Genomic DNA, 23519 nt, shown 5'->3' with positions numbered 1-23519 from the left:
TTAAAGGACCACAGTCATCCAACCCAGTAAAGTAAACAAAAATACAGCCTCATGCAAGACTGGCCTCCTCTGCACCTCATCATACCATGCTCCCCTTCTTCCTCTTAACTGATATACACACAGTTATGTACATTTTATTAATGTTAAATTTCTGCATGGATTTCCCATACCTTACACCATTTGGAGCTGATGGAAATGTACATTCACTTTGAGGAGTAACCCATTGGACTGCAAAGCTCTAGAGAAGTGACCACTGGTCATCTTGAGTCAATTTTATGTGTTCCAGTTAATCCAAGCAACAGAACAATAATGGCTATCTCCAACTTGCTTTCTACATGCTATTTCCTCATTTCTTCCTCTCTTAAAAGATCCCAACAAAAAAAAACAAAAGGAAGGCACAGGGAGAATGCTGGAAAAGAGATTTGCCCTCCATCTAGGCCCTGCCATCTGGGCTGTGAGTGTTTTTGGTTGCCGTTTGTTTATGTGAGTCTTGAAGCTTATCCTTGTTTTACTGCATTGAAGCAGAGCTGGAGTACACCACCTCTCATTGTTCCTCTGCTAAAAATCTTCTCCAGCTTTCAATTCCCCTTTAGCGTTCTTACTTGGCACCTAGCTCTGATTTTATGCTTATTTTCTTTTTAGTGAGTCTCAGACCATTAATTCTCTACAACTCACAGACATCCAAGATCATCATTTCACACTGTAAAGATGGTCTTGTGTCATTTAGTTAACTTTGCCTACAGACTGTTAGATGCTCCCCCACGAGTCAATTCAATTTAACATCATCCCACAGTAATGGTTCACAGGAATATGGATCAGATACTTTCTCACTGCTGGACCTCAACAGGATGGAGAAATGGGCTGACATGAACCTCATGAAGCTCAACAAGGAGAAGAGCAAAGTCCTGCACCTGCAGAGGAACAAGAAAATGGAGCCAGACTCTTTTCAGTGCCAGGTCCAGAGGCAATGGGAACAAAATGAAAGGCAGAAAGTTCCCTTTGAACATCAGGAAACATCTTTTTCTTGTGAGGGCCGGCACAGATTGGTCAGGGAGGTTGCGGAATCTCCATCTTTGGAGGTACTAAAAAAAGTCTGGACATGGTCTGGGACAATTGGTTCTGGTGGACTTGCCTGAGCAGAGGAGTTGAACTAGGTACCCTCCAGAGGTCCCTTCCAACCTAAACCATTCTGTGACATTGTCTAAAAGCAGTAATAGGTTATTTCCCTTATAGAGTCTTTCAACCAGACTAAGAAACAGCAGTGAAGTCAGGTTATCTTGTCACATTTTTGGAAACTGTAGGAGGAAGAATGGGATCTATACATTGGCTCATGTTTTAGTGATTGGAAGTCAGCATCACATGCAGTTGGGATAAGGAGAAACAGGATTGCCAGGTTTTATTGCTAGATCCCATGCTGCTTTTATGGGTAGAATAGTTTAATCCCTCTGTATTTTACTTAATCCATGTGAATAATGAGAATAGATTGTACTCCCTTACATAATTACCACTGGATAAGGTAAGTCATTTAATGACCTTAACATGTTTTGAGATCGTTATGTGAAAGACACCACACACAGGGTAACATCAGTAATTGAAATGGATATACCAGCAAGATAAAGGCTCATGTCCTAATCTAGGAATGTGTCCTAAACCATGAACACAGGGTGTGAAAGGAATTTGGATATACCCACAAGAAGATTAAGACACACATGAGGCTGAATGTTGGTAAATAAATATGATAACTCACTTTTATTTAAGACCAAGGAAGACAGGAAGGAGGAAAGATAGAAAAGTAGGAAAAAGCAAAGAATTAGAGAAAGCAAGAAAGGATCCCATGGCCCCTTATCACACCAGGTCCTCACCTGCACATTGTATCCACAGCGCCTGGGCTCTGGTGGTTCACGCTGTCGGCAGCTCAGGTGTGAGAAGTTGCCATCTGCTCCTTTTGTTTTCTAAGTGCCGCAGTTCGCTCTGACAGACCCAAGCAGTGGTAAAATGGGTTGTTTTATAGCGGTTCCACAATTAAAGACCAAATTAACATGTGGCTTAATATGTGAAACTGCTTTACATAAATATTACTAGTTAAATATAGCCCATAGAAACGCGTGTGCTGCATATATGAATATTAACAAATGCAGAGCCTATTTAAAAAGTCACAGGCAGCCTCCAAACCTCAAAACAAAAATCTGAGTCAAAGCATAATTGTGTGTAAGCTCAAAACTCTGTCATTAGTGTTAGCTGTCTTCATTAAAGCAGTCTTCCTCCTTCAGTTACTTTAAGCCATGTATCCTTCCTTCTCTGACCAGATATCAGCACTACTTTGAAATAAATATTTGGGTATTAAATCATTACAGCTCTTTTGTTGTTTGAATCACAATGTTTAGCCAGCAAGGCAGTTAAGTTTAAAAGCACACAGCCAAGGACAAATTCTAGCTATGGAAATGGAAAATAACTGGTCATGTTTGAAGAGAATGGCAACACTACAGCAAGAGGCCTCCAGTGTTTGACGACTTGAAGAGAACCAGGCACTTTGGTGGGGGAGAGGGGGCATTTACCACAGAAAGGACAAACCTAAGAACCCGCATGAAGTGCAGGAGGAAGTGCATGGAAGGGGAGTTTTGAAGTTCCGTCTGAAATACTGCAGCTAAAACTTCTAGAAATGTTCCATCATAAAGTCAATTTCAATCACAGATGTAAATGATTGACATTGTGTACTTAATTGCTATCAGTGTAATCTTTACTTTTTGATATTTTCTCCTGTAAGAATTTGGTTGCTGTTCTTTAAGAGAAACAATTTGATGTGATTTGGAAGACTAAGCCTCAAAGCAGGTAGTGTGCAGCTAGGTGTATTTCAGAGTGGAGCTATTTTCAACTGGACAGTAGAAATGAGAAATATGCAAGTCTGGAAGAGAAATTTGTTATCTTAATATGCTTCTCTCTTTCAGAATAAGTGTCCTAATATTGCTCTTGAAATAAGATTTTGGTTTGCAGTTTTGAAAAAACCAAAAGGTAATAACTGAGTTTTTGACACTCTGTCACACCCCTTCAAATATTTATCCCTAAACTAAGGATTTCTGCTGGAATAGCAAATCCAAAAGTATTCCATTTTCTTAACTCTTGGCAAAACTATTTGCTACACAAAAGGAAATGGAGATTGATCAAGTGGCTCCACACACAGAGAAGGCATCAGTTAGACAGCAACTGAACCATAATGAGTCTCTTCTACTCTTTTCTCTAGTTCTACAGTCTCTTGGTAATGCTCTTCAAAACATTACGCAGCAGTTAAGATAGCAATGCTTTTATCTATCCCCCTATGAACTAAAAGGAGGAAACAGCCCTGCAGCCAAAGCAGAGGAGACAAGAAGTGAGGTTAGCTTTTAATATTGAGGTGAACACTTTAAAAATTCCTAACTCTTTGACCTCATTATGTTTTTACACAGTTTCTGTAATAACAGTCTCCAAGAGCAGCTATGACATGTGCCAGTCTGGAACTACAGAAAAATAATGAAATAGAAGGCTTTCGGTCTAAGTAGGCTACAACTAGATAGTTGCAGTGTTATTAAATACTACAAACTTTTTCCAAGTCCATGTGTAGAAGTTTACTGACTAGGCACAAATGCACTTTCTTCCACTTTCAGCTCATTCTTTTATGAAGCAATGAATATTTAAGTATCTTTAGTTAGTTATTTTATTTTTTTCACAAAGCTGAAATGAAATCTTGATTCAAGCTGCAACAATTCCTACATGTTATAAGAAATTTTCTAAGCCATCTAAGATCTATTAGCCATGAGGTAAGCTAATCCCACTAAGAAGTACTTTTAGTGTTCCCCTATTCCAGCACTGCTTTTTCAATTTATGATATTCCTGGCTCTTGAGCATCTATGCAAATTTCCCCTTTTGGGAAGGAGAGAGGTTTTCTCTCTCTGCTTCCATACATTACTTAAAATTACTTTAAATTGATGTCTGACACTGAATTGATCCTAAACAAATTCTAATGATGATTGTGAAAATTATATTACAGATTAAGGTCTCAAGTAGTGTAGGCAGCCCTGCAGTGACTAATTCCCAATTTCCTACAGAATTTGTTTAGTTGATTAGTCTCTGTAGCCTGTTATAATTCCTCGGGGAATTGTCTGGCTCACTGACTCAGTGATAGGTATACAGGTGGTGATGTTACTCAAATTGCACATTTTGCCGAGCTCTTGAACTAAATCTGGTACAACATTCCTGGTTTTCTCCAGAGGAAGCTACATCCCTTTGAGCTACTATTCTACAAAGTATAGAAATATGATCTTTATTAACCTTTTCCTTTCAGAAAAACACTACCATAAACTCTATAACTACCAAAAAAATTCACTTGATCCCAAGTACAATTTATAAAGTGCTTTGTTTCAATCTTATCTGTAAAGGATTTTCTGTCTGCTGAACAGTCCAGTAAAGTGTTTCCCGGTTTGGGGCTAGTTTTGTCCAGGTGTCTCAGGTGGCTGAGACTCCTGTGAATCCAGGAGTCTCAGCCAACAGTTTTCGCAGCCATGTGGGTAGTCAGGAGAACTTGGAATGGTTCTTTCCACTTTTTCTTAAGTGGTTCATCTTTCCACTTGTGGATGTATACCTAATCCCTGGGTTGATGAGGATGTACCTGAATGTCCAAGGTTGTTGAGGATGCAAAACAACAAACCTATGTAAAACTGAGAGCTCTTTTCACAAAGATAATACATACTCTTTAAAATTACTAATTCCCATCACATGGCTTTCTCCTGCTATAGTTTGATACAGCCTGCCTTAAATAATATCGTAAGGACATTCATAAGATCTTTCTTTAGATGCAGGCTGTATTCTAATTCTTAATAAAGCTAAAAGAAAAGCCTGAGGCCATCTTAGTTTCTTGTGAAATTGAAGTTTCTTGACAAATCTTACTTATTTTTCATTTCAGATTTCGGTTCATCCTTTCTACTATTCCAAAGGAATGAGGTCTCTAAGGAGTGTGGATATTCCATGTAATTCCCAAGCAATTTGCATAAACTTTGAACTGTTTCAACCACATAATGAAATCCTCTGTCTGAAGACAGGCCCAATGGTACCTCAAATCTGGGTATAATTTCCTTTAAAAAAACTTCTGTTACTTCTTGAGTTTTGTTGGTGTGACAGACAAAGGCTTCTGGCCATCCAGAAAGGCTGTCTACCAAGAACAACATCAATAACCATCTTCCCAGGGTAGTTCTAAAATATGTCTTGGTTTGAGACAGTTTAAAGAAGTGGACACTCTAAAATGAGTTACCTCCCCTTAGTTCCATCCAGTCCCTTTCCACCAATAAGGAACAAATACAAGTAGATGTAAGTGAATAGATAACAATTTATTGACAAGTGAAACTGCAACAGGCAAAAAATAACAGTAAATAATCACTAGATAGCGATCACTAGATACAAAATTGCTAAATATCACAAATCTCATGGGAACAAAGAGACACCTGAAGTGGTGGAAATGCCTGCAGGGTGACCCAGCCTCAGGGATTGGCTCACTTTGCAAATGTCACTTCAAAACAGTTTTTGATAGTGTGTGGAAAATCACGGTGCCAAAGACTGGTGTCCACTGAGGAGTCCTGCAAAAATCAACTTTATCTGAATAAAGGGAGAGTCTAGTGGGCCATACCCCTGTGGGGTCTCTCAAGTTTTCGGAGGATCCAGCCTCCTTTTATCCTAAACTCCCTACTGCATGTTGCCCTCCTCCCTTCCCCATTGGCTGAGGTACCAGGAATGTACAAACTTCCCAAACCACCAAAGACACTACATGTCTTCCTTCCAACATGTACCCCCACACCCATTCTTCTAGAATATGACTGGGGCTTTCAGGTTATCTAGTTACATGGTCTGATTTCTCCTACACCCTCTCTAGGAAAACCTGAAAATTTTTAACTTTTCACACATGACTATAGAACTAGGCTTGTGAGTTATGAACAGGGAAGGCTCTGAGTAGCTTACTGAGGTTAGAGATTTGCTGGATTGCCTCAAAGATTTCCATAGTCTTGGCTTGTTGCTGGATTGTGGCTTCCAGCTTTGCCCTTTGAATTTGGAGCCTGAAAAAGAAGTATAGGCCTTATGACAGAAGTCCACAAGAAAACAAATCACAAAGGAACCCCATGAAAGAACCTCATCTAAAACAAAAGCATCTTTGAAAATCATGTATTAGTATCTCACTGGGATGCAAGATGACAGTCCTGTTTTTTTCACAGAATCACACAAAGTGAAACCTTGCTCCATGGTCTTACCGTTGAATGCGTTCTTCCAGCTGGGGGATAGCTGCAGCTGATGAATCAAAAGACTCAACCAGGTGGCCTTGCATGTTTCTCAAAATTGTTATTACCTTCTTCTCCTTTAGGGCATTCTTCCCTGACTCAGCATAATAATCATTCTTGTTAAGAAGTTCTTTTAGGTCCTTAAGCTGTCAAACCACAAGAACAATCCCTAGTAGAAAGCTTTTATATACTAAAAAAAGTAGAGTGCTTTGATGTTAACTTTCAAAACCTGTGTTACTTCTTCATCTTTAATAGTAGGCCTTCTCCTACACTGATTTCCTAGAGTGTTTCCTAAAGACTGGCACAACACTTCTCCTCTCCTCTCTCAAGTACTCTGAACACACTTTGTAGCCTGTTCTGATGTCACAGTTTACGAATGGTATTCCCCAAATTCAGGCTCTCACTGAGACTCTCCAAACCACACTGCTGCTTCCCTTACTCCCTCCTTCCCTTCTCCCTCACCCGTGTGACAGGCAGGAGAACTGGGGACACAAAAGGTAAAGGTAATGGCTTCAGTTCAGAACAATTTACTGGAAACAGCAATGAGATATGAAAACAGTAACAGCAGCAATATTCATAAAGAAAAGTGTTCAAGAGAGCAGTAAGAGATTCATATGCAAAATGCTCAGAACTGGTGTTACCCAACCACTCCCTGTGCCACACTTATTCCACCACTAGGGAATAGATTCCCTTTCCTTTCCCCTTCCCCATGCATGGCACCTGCTCCTGCCCCCTGCCCACCTCCTCCACCCTCTGTCCTCCAGTTGTCCAGAACAATCTCATGCCCCCTCCTGGCTACCACAAAAATTAACCCTGTCCTGGCCTGAACCAGGACAGTTGACTATTCCACCACAATCAGAAACTCCTCCTATTCCTAAAGTGACTTTACAACTCCGTAACAATGGTGATGGGGGGAAGAAATACTACAAATCATCAGCACAAAACTCCAACAGGCCTACTCTTTCTCTGTCAACACAGTCCACTTTGCCAAACCATAGAGAAGAAGCAAATACTGTGTGCTCCATGAAGCTTGGGAAGCAGCTTTTTGAAAGGAATACACATGGCCCTCTCCAATTAAGGACAAAGTGACATCACAACTAGTGATTTTTTTAATTGTAGTCACCAGACTTATCAGTCACATCAGTTATGTGTCATTCAACTTACTCCTGTGACAAAGTTGTGTAGTGTACTAAGAACAGCTTAGTGGTGTCAACAGGGAAACATCAAAGGCAGCAGTGCTGTTTCTTCCCCTGAACCGCCCCATGTTACACAAAAGTCTTAAGGAATGAAGTTCCCTGCTGTTTACTATAAAGAAGGCTTGGGTCAGAAGACCTGCCAAGAAACAGGTATTTTCCATACCCTAGTTTTACACTTCTCCAGTTTCTCCAACAGCAGCTTCTGTTCCCTCCTGCTGTTGGTCTTGACAGTTCCAAGTGGAGCTCCTTCCAGGGAGTTCTTTTTGAGAATTTTGTCAAGCTTCTGCCCGGACAATGGCTAAGGAAATAGTTTTTCATAAGCATGACAAAATCAGTGCAAACATGACAACAAAAGCAATGCTTTTACTGATGAAATTACATCATTAGATCGGTCTACAGGTTGAGGGAGAAGCTGGCCAGCAGGGAAGCGATTCTCCCTTTCTACTCAGCTCTTGTGAGACTCCACCTAAAGTAGTGTATCTCCCTCTGCAGCCCCCAGCACAAGGCAGACATGGACCTGATGAAAAGAGGCCAGAGGAGGGCCACAAAGACATTCATAGGGCTGGAACGCCTCTCTCACGGAAAAAAGGCTGAGGAACTTGGGATTGTTCAGTTTGAGAAAAAGCAGGCTCTGGGCAGATTTTATTGCAGCCTTTTAACATAAAAAGAAGGAGAGATCATTTTATCAAGAATTGTAGTGACAAGTCAAGGGCAACAGTTTAAAATGAAAAGACAGTAGATTTAGATTTGATATAAGGAGGAAAATTTTCCATGTATTGTGATGGAGCACTGGACCAGGTTGTCCAGAGTTGTGCTCATCCCTGGAGGTGTTCAAAATGAAGCTGAATGGGAATTTTTGCAGCCCTTCTGCTTCAAATAAATATGAAATTAAGTTCAAAATACAACTCAAGTCCTGATCAATTACCTTTTTTCAGCACTATTTCAAAATGAACTCACTAGCAAGAACACATATGCTTACACTGATAAGTTCTATCTAGAGATACCTGCATCTGTCTCTAAGAGTCACCTGTTTGTCCTGCTCAGAATCTGTTTGAGTTGAAGAATCAACCTTTAGCTGAAGATCTTCTCCCTGCAATGTAGGAAGCTAAGCAAGAAAAAAGAGAAATCCTCAGCAGGACTGTAACATCCCACTGCCTTCAAGAAGAGAGCATGAAGAAATGTGACTTCTGCCAAAGGTAGTGTAAGAGCTCAGAAAGAGAGCTAAGTACCTTATTCTCAGAAGAGGAGATAAGATGTTCCTTCTGTTCTGCTCTTGCAGCTGGTAATAGAGAGAAAAAATAAGAGTGTTGCTGCTGTGAGTGCTTCTTTCACTTTGCTTTTCCAAAACTGATTCACTCCAGAGAGGCCTACAAAGGTAAACATGTAGTCCCTCTGAAATTACCTTTGCTGAGCTCAACTGCAGCAGAGCTGACACCCACTCTGTTTTGGTCTGCAGCAGGAAGCTGCACATCAGCCAACACTTTCTTTCGACCTTCAGAATCAGTCTGCATAATTTAAGACACATGTGAGAACTGGCACAGGCTGCTTCCACACCACCTTCCACCCTTAAAGCTTCTGCTTCAGCCAAGAGGCCTATCAAGAGAGGGATCAGGTAATGGAAAGAACAAAAAGGGCAAACACGGTCAGCGTGTTTGACATCTCTCTTGAGTAGATCTTTCAAAACAGGATGAAGTCCACCTGCCCAAACTCGAGAGAAGGCAGAAGAAATAGGTCTCTAAACTATGGGTCATCTGCAACCATTTGACATTGACTGGATCCACAAAAGAGATTTCTGAGGTGGGAAAAAGCAATTCTCACAATGCCAGCCTTCTAGGGCTTCAGGGGACTGTAACCAGACGGAAGTGTTATTTCTTTGTCCTAGAAATCCCATATGGATGTCAGCTGCAAAGAGGTCCAGGACTTTGTCCCTGTCCCATCTGAACAGCTTGTCAGGGTCCAAGTTACAAACGTTTGGCATAAGCAGCAGCAAAGGAAAATGAACCTAGAAGTAGGTGAGCCAGTGGGACTCCTACTGCCTCCCTCAGAGAAGGTACCTCAGAATCCCAGGGAAAATCATTATCTTCCTGTTTTGCTTCTCCCCCTGCTGGCTGCAAGACTCTGTCTTCATTTTTCGCTTCTCTCCATGCTTGTTTCAAGACCCCTAAGAAAAGGTAAGCATGTAACTGCTATGAGTGTTTGTTTTACTCTGCTTTTCTGCACCTGATTCACTCCAGAGAGGCTTACAAAGGTAACCACTTAGTTCCTCTGAAGTTACCTTTGCCGCGTTCCACTGCAGCAGAGCATGCATCCAACCTGCTGCTGTTTGCAGCAGGAAGCTGGACAGCAGCCAACACTTCCCCTTCACCTTCAGAATCAGTCTGTGTAATTTAAAAGACATATGTGAGAACGGGCACAGGCTGCTTCTCCACCCATTTCCACATTCAAAGGCTGTGCTTCAGCCAAGAGGCTTAACAAGAGGGATTAGTGATGGAAAGAACAAAAAGGGCAAACACAGCAAGCACATTCAGCATCTCTGTTGAGCAGGGTTTTCAAAATGGGACCAAGTACACCTGCCCATGCCACAGAGAATGTTAGCAAAAGAAATAAATCTGTAGACTGTAGGTCATATGGGAACCCAGTTGACATTAACTGCATATATGGAAGAGAGATGTTTGATGGAAAAATGAATCCTCACAATTCCAACCCTGCACAGTTTTCACAGGACTGTAATAAACACAGAGGTTTACTACATAATCCTTACTGCAAATCTAGCTTGGACATCAGCCACAAGGAGGCCAAGGATATTAGCTTGACCTCACTTTGTCCTAATCCCATCTGAACAGCGTGTCTGCAGCAGCAGAATGTCAAGGTCTAAGGTATGAGTGTGTGGCAGAAGCAGCATCAAAGGAAAATGAGCCCAGAAGCCAGCGAGTGAGAGGGACCTCACTGTCTCCTTCAGAAAAGGTACCTCAGAATCCCAAGAAGAATCATCATCTCCTGCTCTTCCTGCTGGTTGCAAGACCCCTAAGAACAGGTAAGAGGCTTGTCATAGCTCTGAGTGCTTGTGTCACTCTCCTTTTCCAGATCTGATTCACTTCACTGAGGCTTACAAAGGTAACCACGTAGTCCTTTTGGAATTACCTTCGCTGCGCTCCGCGGCACCAGAGCGTACACCCACTCCTTTGTGGTCTGCAGCAGGACGCCGCTTGCTGGCAAACACTTCTTCTACAATTTTAGAAAAAGGCTGTGTAATTTAAAAGACACACATAAGAACTGGCACAGGTGGCTTCTGCACCCACTTCCATGTTCAAAGCTTCTGCTTCAGCCAAGGCACCTAAGGAGAGGGATAAGGTCATGAAAAGAACAAAAAGGGCAAACAAAACCAATTCATTCATCACTGTTGTTAAGCAGCAATTTTAAAATGAGACAAAGTCCACCTGCCCAAGCTTGAGAGAACCTAGGCAGAAGAAATAAATCCTTAAATTTTTGGTCATACACAACCATTTAACATTGGCTGGATCCACAAAAGAGATCTGTGAGGTGGAAAAAAGCAATTCTCACAATTCCAGCCTTCTAGGATTTCAGAGGACTGTAACCAAAAGGAAGTGTTACTTCTTTGTCCTAGAAATCCAACTTGGGGATTAGCCACAAGGAGAAATATGACAGTAGTTGGACCTCACTTTGTCCCAGTACTAACTGAACAGATTATCTAAAGCAGTAGCATGTCAAGGTCCAAGTAAGGAGGCTGTGGCAGAAGCAGCATCAAAGTAGAACGAGCCCAGAAGTAGGTGAGCCAGAGAGACCCCACTGCCTCCCTCAAAGAAGGTACCTCAGATCCCCAGGAGGAATTACTGTCTTCCTTTTTCACTTCTGCTGCTGCTGCTGCTGCCAAGACACCTAAGAAAGACAAGGAGCGTGTCATTTCTGTGAGTGCTTATTTCACTCTGCTTTTCTCCACCTGCTTTCACTCCAGAGAGGCTTATAAAGGCAACCACTTAGTCCCTCTGAAATTACCTTTGCTGTGCTCCACTGCAGCAGGGCGTGCATCCAACCTGCTGCTGTTTGTAGCAGGAAGCCCCACACGAGCCTGCATTTTCTCTGGACCTTTAGGATCAGTCTGTGTAATTTAAAAGACACACACATGAAAACTTTCCTGCTCAAAGTTTCAGCCAACAGGCCTAAGGAGAGGGATCAGGGGACGAAAGAACCAAAGGAGCCAACACAGTGAGCACATTCAGCATTCTGTTGAGCAGGGTTTTCAAAATATGATTAAGGACACCTCCCTGAGCTAGAGAGAACCTAGGCAGAAGAAATTATTATCTGAAGTGTAGGTCACATGGGAACTGTTTGACATTGACCGCACCTAGAGAAGTGAGAGGAACCAATCTGATTTTTATTAATGCCTGAGCATATGTTATACATGAGATGAAAAACAACTTTAGGGGTTGTACACTTGCTGGGAGCCCTGTCTCTGTTGAGCCTTCACCTGGCAGCTGACCAGGAGAAAGAAAACTTTTGTGACTGGGCTGCAAGAGATCCCCTCCCCCCACACTAGCCAGTGGATCCCTGGAGGCCCAGGAAAAATGCCTGGGAAATTGGGCCATAAGATGAGCCTGAGCACACAACAGCAGTGAACTTTGGTAGGAGCACTTATCTTCATCAATAAACAGTTCTCAGATATAATATTGTTGCACTTGTGTTTTATTTTCGTTTGAGAAATCTATTGAAAAGAATCCTCTCCAACTCTCCTTTTACAACAGGATGGGACAAGGAGTAATCTGAGTGATAAACAGAAATCCTCAAAATGCCAGCCTTTCACTGGTTTCAGAGGAGCTTTACTGCTCTGTGCTATTCTAGAAATCTAACTTGGACGTCAGCCACAAGGAGCTCAGGACATTAGCTGGATCTCACTTTGTCCCAGTCCTAACTGAACAGATTATCTGAAGCAGTGGCTGGTTAAGGTCCAAGTTACAAGTGTGTAGCAGAGGCAGCAGCAAAGGAAAATGAGTCCAGAAGCCAGTGAGTCAGAGGGACCTCAGTGTCCCTCAGAAAAGGTACCTCAGAATCCCAGGGAGAATCGGTGTCTTCCTTTTTCACTGCTCCTCCTGCTGGTTGCAAGACCCCTAAGAACACATAAGAAGCTCATCATCATGGATCTTAGAGTGCTTGTTTCACTCTCCTTTTCCAAATGTTTTTTACTCCAGAAAAACTTACTAACGTAACCATTTAGTGCCTCTGAAATTACCTTTGCCACGCTCCTCAGCAGCAGCGCGCACACCCACTCTACGGCATTTTCCAGCAGGATGCTGCACAGGGTTAATCACTTTCTCTCTAAGATCACTGAGACGCTGTGTAATTTAAAAGACACACATGAGAACTGGAACAGGCTCCTTGTGTACACACTTGCACACACAAAGCTTCTGCTTCAGCCATGAGGCCTAACAAGAGAGGGATCAGGTAATGGAAAGAACAAAAGGAGCAAACACAGCCAATGCATTCGGCATCTCTCTTGAACAGATTTTTAAAACAGGATAAAGTCCACCTGCTGAAGCTCAAGAGAACTTAGGCAGAAGATATAAAGATCTAAAGTGTGGGTCCTACACAACAATTTGACATTGATGATTCACAGAAGAGATTTGTGAGGAGGAAAAGATCAGTTCTCACAATATCAGACTTCTAGGACATCAGAGGACTGTAACCAGAAGGAAGTGTTACTTCTTTGTCTTAGAAATCCAGCTTGGAGGTCTCCCCCAAGGAGACACATGGCCTTAGTTGGTGAGCAGAGCACTCAAAACAGGACAAAGTCTACCTGCCCAAGCTAGCAACAACCTAGGCTTCTTCTTATTAGAAGAAATAAATCTCTAAACTCTAGGTCAACAGGAATTATTTGACATTGACTGCATTCAGGGAAGAGAGCTGCGTGATGGAAAAACAGCAGTCCTCACAATGTCACCTTTCACAGATTTCAGACTACTGTAACCAACAGGAAGCTTTACCACTCTAGTAGAAGTCCTGCATGGATGCCAGCCTCAAGGAGGCCCAGGACATCACCTGGACCTCCTTTTGTCCCAGCCCTCACTGAAAAGATTATCTGAAGAAGCTGGTTGTCAAGATCCAAGTTACAAGTGTGTGGTAGGAAAAGAATCAAAGAAAAATGAGCAGAAAATCCAGTGAGCCAGAGAGGCCTCCATGCCTCCCTCAGAGAAGGTACCTTAGGATTGCAGAGGGAGTCACTGTATTTCTCTTTTGCTGTTCCTGCTGCTTGCGAGGCCCCTAACAAAAGATCAGAAGTGTGTCATTTCTACGAGTGCTTATTTCACTCTGCTGTTCTTCACCTGTTTCACTCCAGAGAGGCTTATAAAGGTAACCATTCAGTCCCTCTGAAATTACCTTTGATACTCTCCTTGGCAACAGAGGGCTCTGGAAACATTCTGCCAGCAGGAAGCAGCACAGTGGTTGCTAATTCATCTAGAACTTCAGTACTAGGCTGTGTAATTTAAAAGACACATGTGAGAACTGGCACAGGCTGCTTCCACACTCGCTTCCCTGCTCAAAAGTTCTTCTGCCAACAGACCTAAGGAGAGATCAGGGGACAAAAGAACAAAAAGGGCAAACACAGCAAGCATCCCATGTTTTTGGCATCTCTCTTGAGCAGATATTTCAAAACAGGACAAATTCCACCTGCCCAAGCTTGAGAGAACCTAGGCAGAAGAAATATGTGTATGTGGGTCATACTCAACCATGTAACATTGGCTGGATCCACAAAAGAAGATAAAAGCAATTCTCACAATTCCAGCCTTCTAGGATTTCAGAGGACTGTAACCAAAAGGAAGTGTTACTTCTTTGTCCTAGAAATCCAGCTTGGGGATCAGCCACAGGGAGACATGACAATAGCTGAACCTCACTTTGTCCCAGTACTAACTGAACAGATTATCTAAAGCAGTAGCATGTCAAGGTCCAAGTAAGGAGGCTGTGGCAGAAGCAGCATCAAAGTAGAACGAGCCCAGAAGTAGGTGAGCCAGAGAGACCCCACTGCCTCCCTCAAAGAAGGTACCTCAGATCCCCAGGAGGAATCACTGTCTTCCTTTTTCACTTCTGCTGCTGCTGCTGCTGCCAAGACACCTAAGAAAGACAAGGAGCGTATCATTTCTGTGAGTGCTTATTTCACTCTGCTTTTCTCCACCTGCTTTCACTCCAGAGAGGCTTACAAAGGCAACCACTTAGTCCCTCTGAAATTACCTTTGCTGTGCTCCACTGCAGCAGGGCGTGCATCCAACCTGCTGCTGTTTGTAGCAGGAAGCCCCACACTAGACTGCATTTTCTCTGGACCTTTAGGATCAGTCTGTGTAATTTAAAAGACACACACATGAAAACTTTCCTGCTCAAAGTTTCCGCTTCAGCCAATAGGCCTAAGGAGTGGGATCAGGTGATGGAAAGGACAGAAAGGGCAAGCAGAGCCAGTGTGTTTGGTATCACTTCTGAGCATCGTTTTCAAAACAGTAAAAAGTCCACCTGCTCAGTCTGGAGAGAACCTAGGCAGAAGAAATAAATCTCCAGACTGTAGATCATATGTGAAGCAGCTGATACTGCATGCATCTAGAGAAGCAAGCTGTGTGATGAAAAAACAGCAATTCTCACAATACCAGCCTGTTAGTTTTCAGAGGACTGTAACCAAAAGTGAGCTTTACTCCTCTGTGCTATACTAGAAATCCCACTTGAAGGCCAGCTGCAAGGAGGCCCAGGATATTAGCTCAACCTCATTTTCTCCCAGTCCCAAGTGAAAAGCTTGTCTGAAGCAGGGCATGTCAAGGTCTGAGTGTGTGACAGAAGCAGCAAAGGAAAATTAGCCCAGAATCCAGGGATTCATAGGAGCCCCACTGCCTCCCTCAGAGAACATACTTCAGGATTGCAGAGGGAGAGATTTTCTTCCTTTTTCTCTGCTCCTTCTGTTTTGTAGTCTCCTAGCAAAAGACAAGAAGTGTGTCACTTCTCTGAGTGCTCATTTCACTCTGCTGCTCCTCACTGCTTTACTTCAGGGAGCCTTGCAAAGTTAACCATCTAGTCCCTCTGAAATTACCTCTGTAGGGCTGCACTGTAATAGATTGCACAGACACTTTATTTTTGCTTGCAGCTGGACCATTGTATTCCTTTTCTGCTGCTTCTTCTTTTGGCACATCACCTAAGAAATAAGATAAGAAGCACGTTGTTGACTTGAGTGTTTATTTTCCAGTCCTTTGGCCCATCCCTCCAGACCAGCATCCCATTGACTGAGTATACTTCTGCTACAGTGATTTTCCTCATCACCTTTTTGACAGCAAAGTATCTTACATGACTCTGCCAATGCAGGTGTTTCCAAGGGAATGACAGGAGCTGTCTCATAGCAGGAGCTGCCAATTCGTTCATTAGCAATCCTAAATATAGAAAGGAAGAAGGTGCATTAGGTAAAATCCCACCCACATTTCCATGCACTGTCTGCAGGAAAAGCAAAAGCTATGCATGTTGCATCCTATCTTTGTTCACAGACAAGTGATAAAGGGTCACACACACAGAACACACTGCAGTCCCAGAGTAGGGGAGACTGAAATCCTCATTACAGGTGTGCTGACAGTAGAAGTGTCTAGTCTTTTCTGTGGAGTAACCCTGCTACAGTCTGGCTACGGTCTCATCTGATAAATCCCCTCTCCATTTCAAGGGCAAGGAATTTAACAAGCCTCCTGGCAGACTGACATCATCAGAGCCTCTCCCTCAGCTAGATGTTATGCTAATGGTGCAGCTACTCTCCATGTCAAGATGGTTTAATGTCTCCTCAGTCTTGGTCCTCACTTTGAAGGGCTTCAAAAATTCCCATGGTTAGCCTGGGGACCTGAGAGTTTAGAGAGCTCCCAAGTGGGTTATCAATAGGCCAACAAATATTGTGCTTGCATTCCAAGACCTGTGTTGTCTTCTAACAACAGTTAGAAGGGGCTTGGGTTTGTTTAATAAGCAGAAAAACAAAAAAAAACTTCAATCAAACAAGAAAATAAATTGAACATGTTCTCCAGATCAAGGCTGCTTTGCAGAATGGTGCATTATCACATTTATACTATGCCAGAAGCCCAGAGGGAAGGAATGAGCACCACATATTGTAAGAGCAATTTTCAAACATTTTTATGTATGCTTTATTCCTGAAGGAGTTTTTACACCATATTTTACACAAGCTCCTTTCTCTCCTGCTTTCCATTGATACAGGTTGACAGAAGGGGCAGGGAAAGAAGAAATGAAGTCAAGATCCAGTGACAAGAATTCACGGGCAATTGTTTATAGCTAGACAAGGAATGCCCATAGGAATAATGCGATATGTTCACCCATCCCTTGGCTACCATCACTGGGAAAGAGGGCTTTTTTCCTCAGCCTAGTTAAGCACACAGGGGCTATCAGTTAGATCCCCTCTGAAAAAAAAGGCAAGTAGTTGCTTCCAATGCAGTGGAACTTGGAAGCACACAGCTGAATTCTCAGAGACAGCTGGGGGGGAAAGGGACAAAGTTTTCCTCAACTTCTAAATCTACTCCTGACATGGAAAGAGATACATCAGTAGACATCACTGAGCTCAGCTTCTACAAAGCTCCCAGCACCTCATTAAACCCTACCACTGTTATCAAAAAGAGATGCACATCAGCACAGACATTAGGGGAATGTGGTTGCTGTACCAATGACGTAAAACACTTACACATCACTTTGAACCATTTTGGTGAAAGCTTGACATAGGTAGAGTCCCATGTCTGACTCAGGAAGAACAGCACCATGGTGAAGAAGAAGCTGTATTGTTTTCTTATTCCCAGAAACAGTAGCAACTGTAAGAGGGCTCCTAGGGCATCCAAGAGATAAGAGTAAATACATCAGCTTTTGCAAACACTGCCTAGCCAATACTTTAATTCCTCTTTGCTCCTCAAACCATTCATTTCCCCTCTCCTACAGGCAGAGTAAAGGCACAACCAAATGTCTGCAAGTGCTGGAGAATTCAGGTTGGTGGGACCTCAGGAGATCTCCTGGACAACCACCTTCCCAGAGCAGACTCAGGGCCTGTGTGCCTGTGAGTGCATGCACATGTTGGTGTGTGCTTTCTTGCAGTCCTCAGCATGGAAATCACCTCCTGAAGAAGGGGAGCAACCGAGCCTGGGTCTGCTTCCACAGGTCACACAGGAGATCCTTCTGGTCAATTCCTTTTTCAAAGTTCATTTTTATGCCTCACATCAATCCAACTTGAACAGCGCTAAGGAGTCCCACACGCACTTTTGGCAAACCCTTTACCTATAAATATTATCCTGAGCATTCACATCAGCTCCCTTTTGAAGAAGGAACTTGACCGTTTCTTCACAGTTTTCAGTGACTGCAAGAGTAAGCGGAGTGTATCCAAACTGAAAGGAAAAATCATCTCTCTTAGAATAACAGAGAGAAGTAGAGCAAGTTGACTTGGAAAGAGCAGCTTTACCTGAAGTCCAAGCTTACTTTATTCTTAGCATTGATATCTGCACCGTGCTCAAGTAACAGCTCCATGAGAGATTTGCTAGAAACCATGACAGCAAAGTGAAGGGCAGTGTTACCATTTACATCTCTGTGGTCGTGGTTGGCACCGTGTTCCAGCAGAATAGCTGCACAGTCCTTGTGTTGGTGCTCTACTGCCTGGAAACAAGACACAAAGGAGGAATAACTTCCAACATCTATGTTTCTCACTGTCAGAACTCCTGCACCTTCCCAACACTGGAAAGTATGAGCATCATCAAAAATTAGAGAACATATGCCCCTTCTGCATACCTTCATTAGTGGTGATTTATTCAATTTGTCACAAGGATTTAGCTTGCACTTCTTTTCTACCAGAAATTGAACAACATCTGTATGGCCATTTATGCAAGCAAGATGCAGAGGAGTCCTAGAAATGAAACATACACTGTTTTCCTGGTTTTAGTCCAGCTGGCAATTAAGCACATGCAGCCACTCACTCACACCCTCTCCCTCCCCACCCCAGTGGAACAGGGAGGAGAATCAAAATGAAAACTTTAAATAACAATTAAATCATAACAGATTGATAAATAGAACAAAGGAAATAAAATAAATATTTTAATAATAATAGCAAATAAAAAATCCCAAGAAAAATCTGTGAGGTACAATACAGCTGCCCACAACCCACTCACTGATGCCAAATCCCATTCCAGAATGTTGACCTGGCTAAGCTCTCTCCAGCTTTTTGTGTACTTTCTCACTGGCCAAGCATGAGACACTGAAAATGTCCTTGACTTACGGTAAACATTGCTTAGCAATGGAGGCTGTGTAAGTCCACAGAGTGCAGAACCAGTGTGAGCCCCCGAGTCCCCCCGGCTTCCCTCCCCATCAGTCCTGCACCAGAGACAGATGGGATGGGACTTCTGACAGCACTGGAAAGGCTGAGATGTCTTTCTGTGAATCCATGTTCTGCTAAACCAAGCTACTCAGTCTGGTACCGGGAAAGGAGATGTCTCTGCTTGAATGAAGGCCTGATGAGCTCCACAGAATCATCAAATCTTAATATGGGTTGGGTTGGGTTGGAAGGGACCTTAAAGACCATCTAGTTCCAGTCCCTGCCATGGGTAGGGACATCTTCCACTAGACCAGGTTGCTCAGAGCCCCATCCAGGCTGAACACTTGGATAAACAGGGATGGGACAAGACAAAGATCAAGTACAGGGGCCAGGCTCCCGAGCAGGGCAGGGCAAGCCAGAGCAGAGTGGGGTTTTCGCTGTCTCCTACTCCAGCTTAGGCAAGGCTGGTGCTCTGGGGCTGGCCCTGCTGCCAGGCACAATGCTGGGCTTTGCTGGCTCTTCAGTGTGGGTGTGTTCTCTGCAAAATTTGGTTTGTTACCTTGTGTTCAGCAAGCCAAGAATTGCACACTTGAACGAGACACTGATTATGTGTTTCAGAGTTACAAACATGCCTGGGTGCTCAATGGTATTTCATAAATAAAACACACCCCACCAGACTTTCCATGGTTTTATTTATACATAGAAGTTCAGAATTAGTAACTTTCCAAGTATAGCCCCTCTACTATGACTGGTTAATAGTCTCCATACAAGTTATGGAACCACAGCTAACTTCTATGCATTCTTAGGGGAGGGGTCTTCACCTTGGCAGGGATCTTTTTAACCTGTAGGTGTGATTTTTAGTATTATAATGAAGACAATACAGCTATAGCATAGATGGACTTTGAGTCTTTTGCCAAATTGGTAATGTGTATATACAGAAATACATCAACATCTTGATTTACTACAGCCTTTACATAGTCCTTCACTAAGGGATGCTTCTGCTGTCTGTTCTACTGGCACAACAATATCTTGATTTACTACATCCTTAATGCTTGTTAGTTCCAGGATGTCCTTGGCTAAGAGATGCTAGCTGCTGCCTGTTCCATTGATTGTCTCTTTTCTTGATGCTTACGCTTGAAAGTAGGCAAAATACATACATTAAAAAAAACCCGCCCTGACTCAGATAATTTTGACAAATTCCACATTTTGAACAGGCGGAGGGGCTGCTGTTTGTGCTTACTGCTTGTCCGGGTTGTAGCTGTTGATGCGGTGCTTGTTCAGCCACCAGTGCTGCCGCAGCCGGGCCAGGTCCGCGCTGGCGGCCGCGCCGTGCAGGTCCACCAGCGCCATGGCTCGGGCCGGGCCCAGCACGCACAGGAGCGGCCCGGCACACACAGGAGGGGCCCGGCCGCCTCTGCCCAGCCCCGGGCGGGGACGGGAAGTGTCTGTGGGGACAGGAGCCGCAGGAACCCGAGCCGCAGGTACGACAGGTCCGGGCGGTGCCGTGGAACGCGGGCCGGCGTCACAGGCGGCGGGCCCGGGACACCGCGGCCTGGGCACGGGGACAGCGCGGCCTGGGGTGAGGGGTGATCACAGCGCTCCGGTCAGCCCCACACTTCCTCCTCTGGGGAAACTCTGAAGAAGTGTGTGCTGTAACAATGAAGAATGTTAGCCCAGATGAAAATAAATAAATCAATAAATGAGTAACAGAAGTGACGTACGGCTGGTTCCCAGGACACTGTTTTCCCCTCGGCAGACAGTGTTCTGGAGGTAATCTGTTCAAGTTTCCCGTAAACCAAGGGCAGGCTTTTGAACAGGAGGCAGACTGGGAGTCTCCCATGGTTTACCATATCCTAATCCCAGCGATCAATAGTTAACTGCATTTCTATCCTCTTCAATCCATTGATCATTTTATGTTAAAACATTAGCTAATTAATGACTACCTTTGAACACCAGAGTTAGAGTCATTAAGTTCATTTTAAATAAATCAATAACAGAGACAAAATTCCTGTTGGCTTGGGCAGCCTTTAAAAGAGGTAATTTAGAAAATGAGTTTTCAATGGCTCCATTCTAGCAGTTGGCAAGAATTCAAAAAATAAGCTGAGCTTCAACTTAGGCCATAAGCACTTCTGTAGAAACACTAAGGTCAGATTTTCAAGGGAATTCAGCACCCCAAACTCCCAGCCTTTTTAAAAGTCTGCCTACTCTCTTGGCACTAAAATACCTCACTTCCGAGGCAGAAACCCTGAGCCCTCTATCACAAGCGGGAGGGCGGCTGTTTACTACATGTGCACAGACAAAGAGAAAACAAAGAAAAAGTCATTTTATGCAATGATTTTACATTTCCTCTTCTATCAGGAAAAATGGTGGATGGCAGGTGGAAAGAAACTGCAAGGACAGAAAATAAAATTTTAGGGAAATGCTAATATTCAATATATACACGGATCTATTTTCTTTCTTTTTTTTTTTTTTTCACCTAAAAGGTCATTGTAAAGATTATAATAATGCAAACAAAAGATTAAAGTCTTGATTGCTTTAATACCTAACTGCTAAATCCTGTTAATAGGGAAAATATGCTTTTCCTAATCCTTTTCATGCCTGATTTTCAAATTATATGGTAAAAATTCATCACAGCCAAATGCAAGGGCCCCCACTGATGGACAGGAATGAGTTAGACCACTGGTAGTTTATAAAATAATTCCCTAGCAACTTACCATCAAGGAACAGTTTACATTCACAAATAATCAGGAGCCAGATTTTGACTACCTAGATAAAAGTCAGAGCCCTTAACTGTGAAGTCTTCTTTTGAGCCTCAAAAGAAAGCATGGATTTTGGATGCTAACTTCTCAAAAGCTTGAAGAAGAGACAAGACCACAGAGTCTTTTCCTTGCATGGGTTAATCCTTCACCAGTTACACCAGCAGAAGTTGTTCTTGTGGATGTGATAGAATCACTTTTAGGGATTGTATCAGCAAGCAATATAGAGAAATGCACCCCACTGCAGTGGCTGTTATTCTGTGTCCCGTAGAGCCAGAGTCAGAGGGTCACCCAAGTGTAGTCTTGTTTCACTGAATGCCATAAACAGTGTTGCAATAATTATTCAGATTGGAGGCAATTCCATTCATTCAATCTCGCATTTCATTCATGCAGCCTAGTCTAGAGCACATCTTTTCAAATGTTGTGTTTGGTGCTATCCCAGCACACTGTCCAGCCAGCATTCTGAATTAAGCAGGCTAATTAAAATAACAGGTACTCTTAATGCCTCCTCATGATTTCTGCGGGTCACATGGTGGTTTTCTGCTGCAAGTAATTGTTTTGTTGCAGGGAGATAGACACCTGAAGTGGCACAGGCCATTCCACCTGATTGGTAGCACACTGGTCATTAGCATGACTTGAAAGCATTTCAATGTACAAATAACAGGATACTGCTGTCAAACCTCCAGCATAGTCACTGGGTATTGTGTAAGAACATAGGATCTTTCATATTTAGCTTGTGGCAAAAAAAAAAAACAACCTCACAAACCTAATTGTAACCTTGATTCTAACAGTGCATCTCATCACTAATGTTTGCCAGTATTCACTGGTGTTGCTCAAAGAAAGCAGCAAGGTTTGCTCCCAGTCGTCACCTGAGTCTCTTAGTGATTGTTAGATTTCATCCTGCTTGATGAACAGATTAGCTCTGTGCATTGGAATTACTCTACACTTTTGATCAGAGAATTTATGTATTATTCTCAGAGCATCAGAAGTACTCAATTCCATGGTTTTTTGCCCTTTTATCCCTTACCTTTATCCTTCTTCACCTCATTCCAGAAACACATTTCCTTCTGAAATTTTCACCCTGAGTTCTACTGGGACCATCCAGTACCAAGCTCATAAAGACAGCAGCACAGTATCAGCCTTGATATTTGTCTTCATTACAGACAAAACAAAGATGACTGTTTAGTATTTTTCATCATTTGCATACCAATAGAGTACCAGTTCTTGTGTATTAGCCCCTAGGTGTTTTTATCTGCTCTCTTTATTTACATTTCTTCCCAGGTTTTTGAATTATCTGATCACAATAACCGTGCAGGCTGGGATTCCTCTATTCCAGGCCTTCCTGAGATGCACAAGCATTGGGAAATGCTTGCTCTCAGGACATGTCCTGTTGCATATTCCTCTATGCAACTCCTTAGGTGCTAACTACTTCTTGTCTCCTCCAACAACTTCTGTTTAAGGAGGAACTTCCATCATGTGCTTATCTCCATGGTTTGTAGCTTAAAGAACATTAGCTCCCTAACATTGCTGGTGGGATAAATACTGCAATTGCCTTTCAACCAAGAAACAGTACCAAGAAGAAAAGCTCCCAGAAGCTGGCAGGGAGGGAGATTACAAACCTCCTCAGGGCCAGGTCACAGTCTCACAGCACTTTCACCAGTGTACAAGAAAGACATTTTGGCGAGGAAGTGTCACTGCCACAAGACACTTTCCTGATCTGGGTCCCTTTCTTCCTATAGACAACCCTGTGAAAACCATCTTTAAGAAAACACTCCAATAAAGTTAGGACACAAGTTATTTAGGTAAAACTGGCAGTACTGAGCTGTTGCAGGACACTGGAGGCATGGCTGTCTGGCTGCAGACATCCAGGTGAGGAAGTGGTGGTAGAACAGGGACAGCCATGCATGGGTGGGGCTGTGCCTGCTGCCCCCTGTGCATGTGTGGCCAGCCCCAGAGCCCACGC

The 23519-nt window shown here is 43.1% G+C and overlaps 1 protein-coding gene across 3 annotated transcripts; it reads right to left on the bottom strand.

Moving 5' to 3' along the window:
* Positions 1-5335: 5335 nt before the first annotated feature.
* On the bottom strand, positions 5336-21208 carry LOC107212909 (ankyrin repeat domain-containing protein 36C-like). 3 transcript variants are annotated; one of them, XM_033516164.1, is made up of 27 exons: positions 20041-21208; positions 18281-18395; positions 17975-18148; positions 17777-17883; positions 17196-17333; positions 15818-15900; positions 15567-15668; positions 15389-15450; positions 14729-14831; positions 14544-14611; positions 13880-13976; positions 13701-13762; positions 12735-12837; positions 12548-12612; positions 11504-11606; positions 11319-11386; positions 10631-10733; positions 10458-10513; positions 9765-9867; positions 9544-9650; positions 8892-8994; positions 8719-8768; positions 8517-8594; positions 7653-7787; positions 6267-6439; positions 5980-6074; positions 5336-5600 (listed from the first exon to the last, which is right to left on the bottom strand). In XM_033516164.1, exons 1-27 carry the CDS (start codon positions 20148-20150, stop codon positions 5566-5568), a joined length of 2598 nt encoding a protein of 865 aa, XP_033372055.1. In that variant the 5' UTR covers positions 20151-21208; the 3' UTR covers positions 5336-5565. The 3 variants fall into 3 exon arrangements, with proteins under 3 accessions (XP_033372055.1, XP_015502312.1, XP_033372053.1); XM_015646826.3 differs by lacking the exon at positions 6267-6439; XM_033516162.1 differs by lacking the exon at positions 5336-5600 and having other exon boundaries at positions 5607-6074.
* Between the last annotated feature and the right edge of the window lie 2311 nt (positions 21209-23519).

Source organism: Parus major, chromosome 1, assembly GCF_001522545.3.
Source record: "Parus major isolate Abel chromosome 1, Parus_major1.1, whole genome shotgun sequence".
NCBI classification, from domain to species: Eukaryota; Metazoa; Chordata; class Aves; order Passeriformes; family Paridae; genus Parus; species Parus major.
The sequence above is the reverse complement of the archived record's forward strand: the minus strand, read 5'-3'. Positions and strand labels throughout refer to the sequence as shown.

What these genes read in the sequence shown, in the direction of transcription:
- LOC107212909 (XM_033516162.1), bottom strand. Translation starts at nt 20,150, where the DNA reads ATGGCGCTGGTGGACCTGCACGGCGCGGCCGCCAGCGCGGACCTGGCC. An exon ending in TCTCCTCTTCTGAGAATAAG is followed by an intron (nt 8,595 to 8,718) that starts GTACTTAGCTCT and finishes TTTCTTGCTTAG; the next exon opens with CTTCCTACATTGCAGGGAGA. An exon ending in CTGGAAGAACGCATTCAACG is followed by an intron (nt 6,075 to 6,266) that starts GTAAGACCATGG and finishes CTTCTTTTTCAG; the next exon opens with GCTCCAAATTCAAAGGGCAA.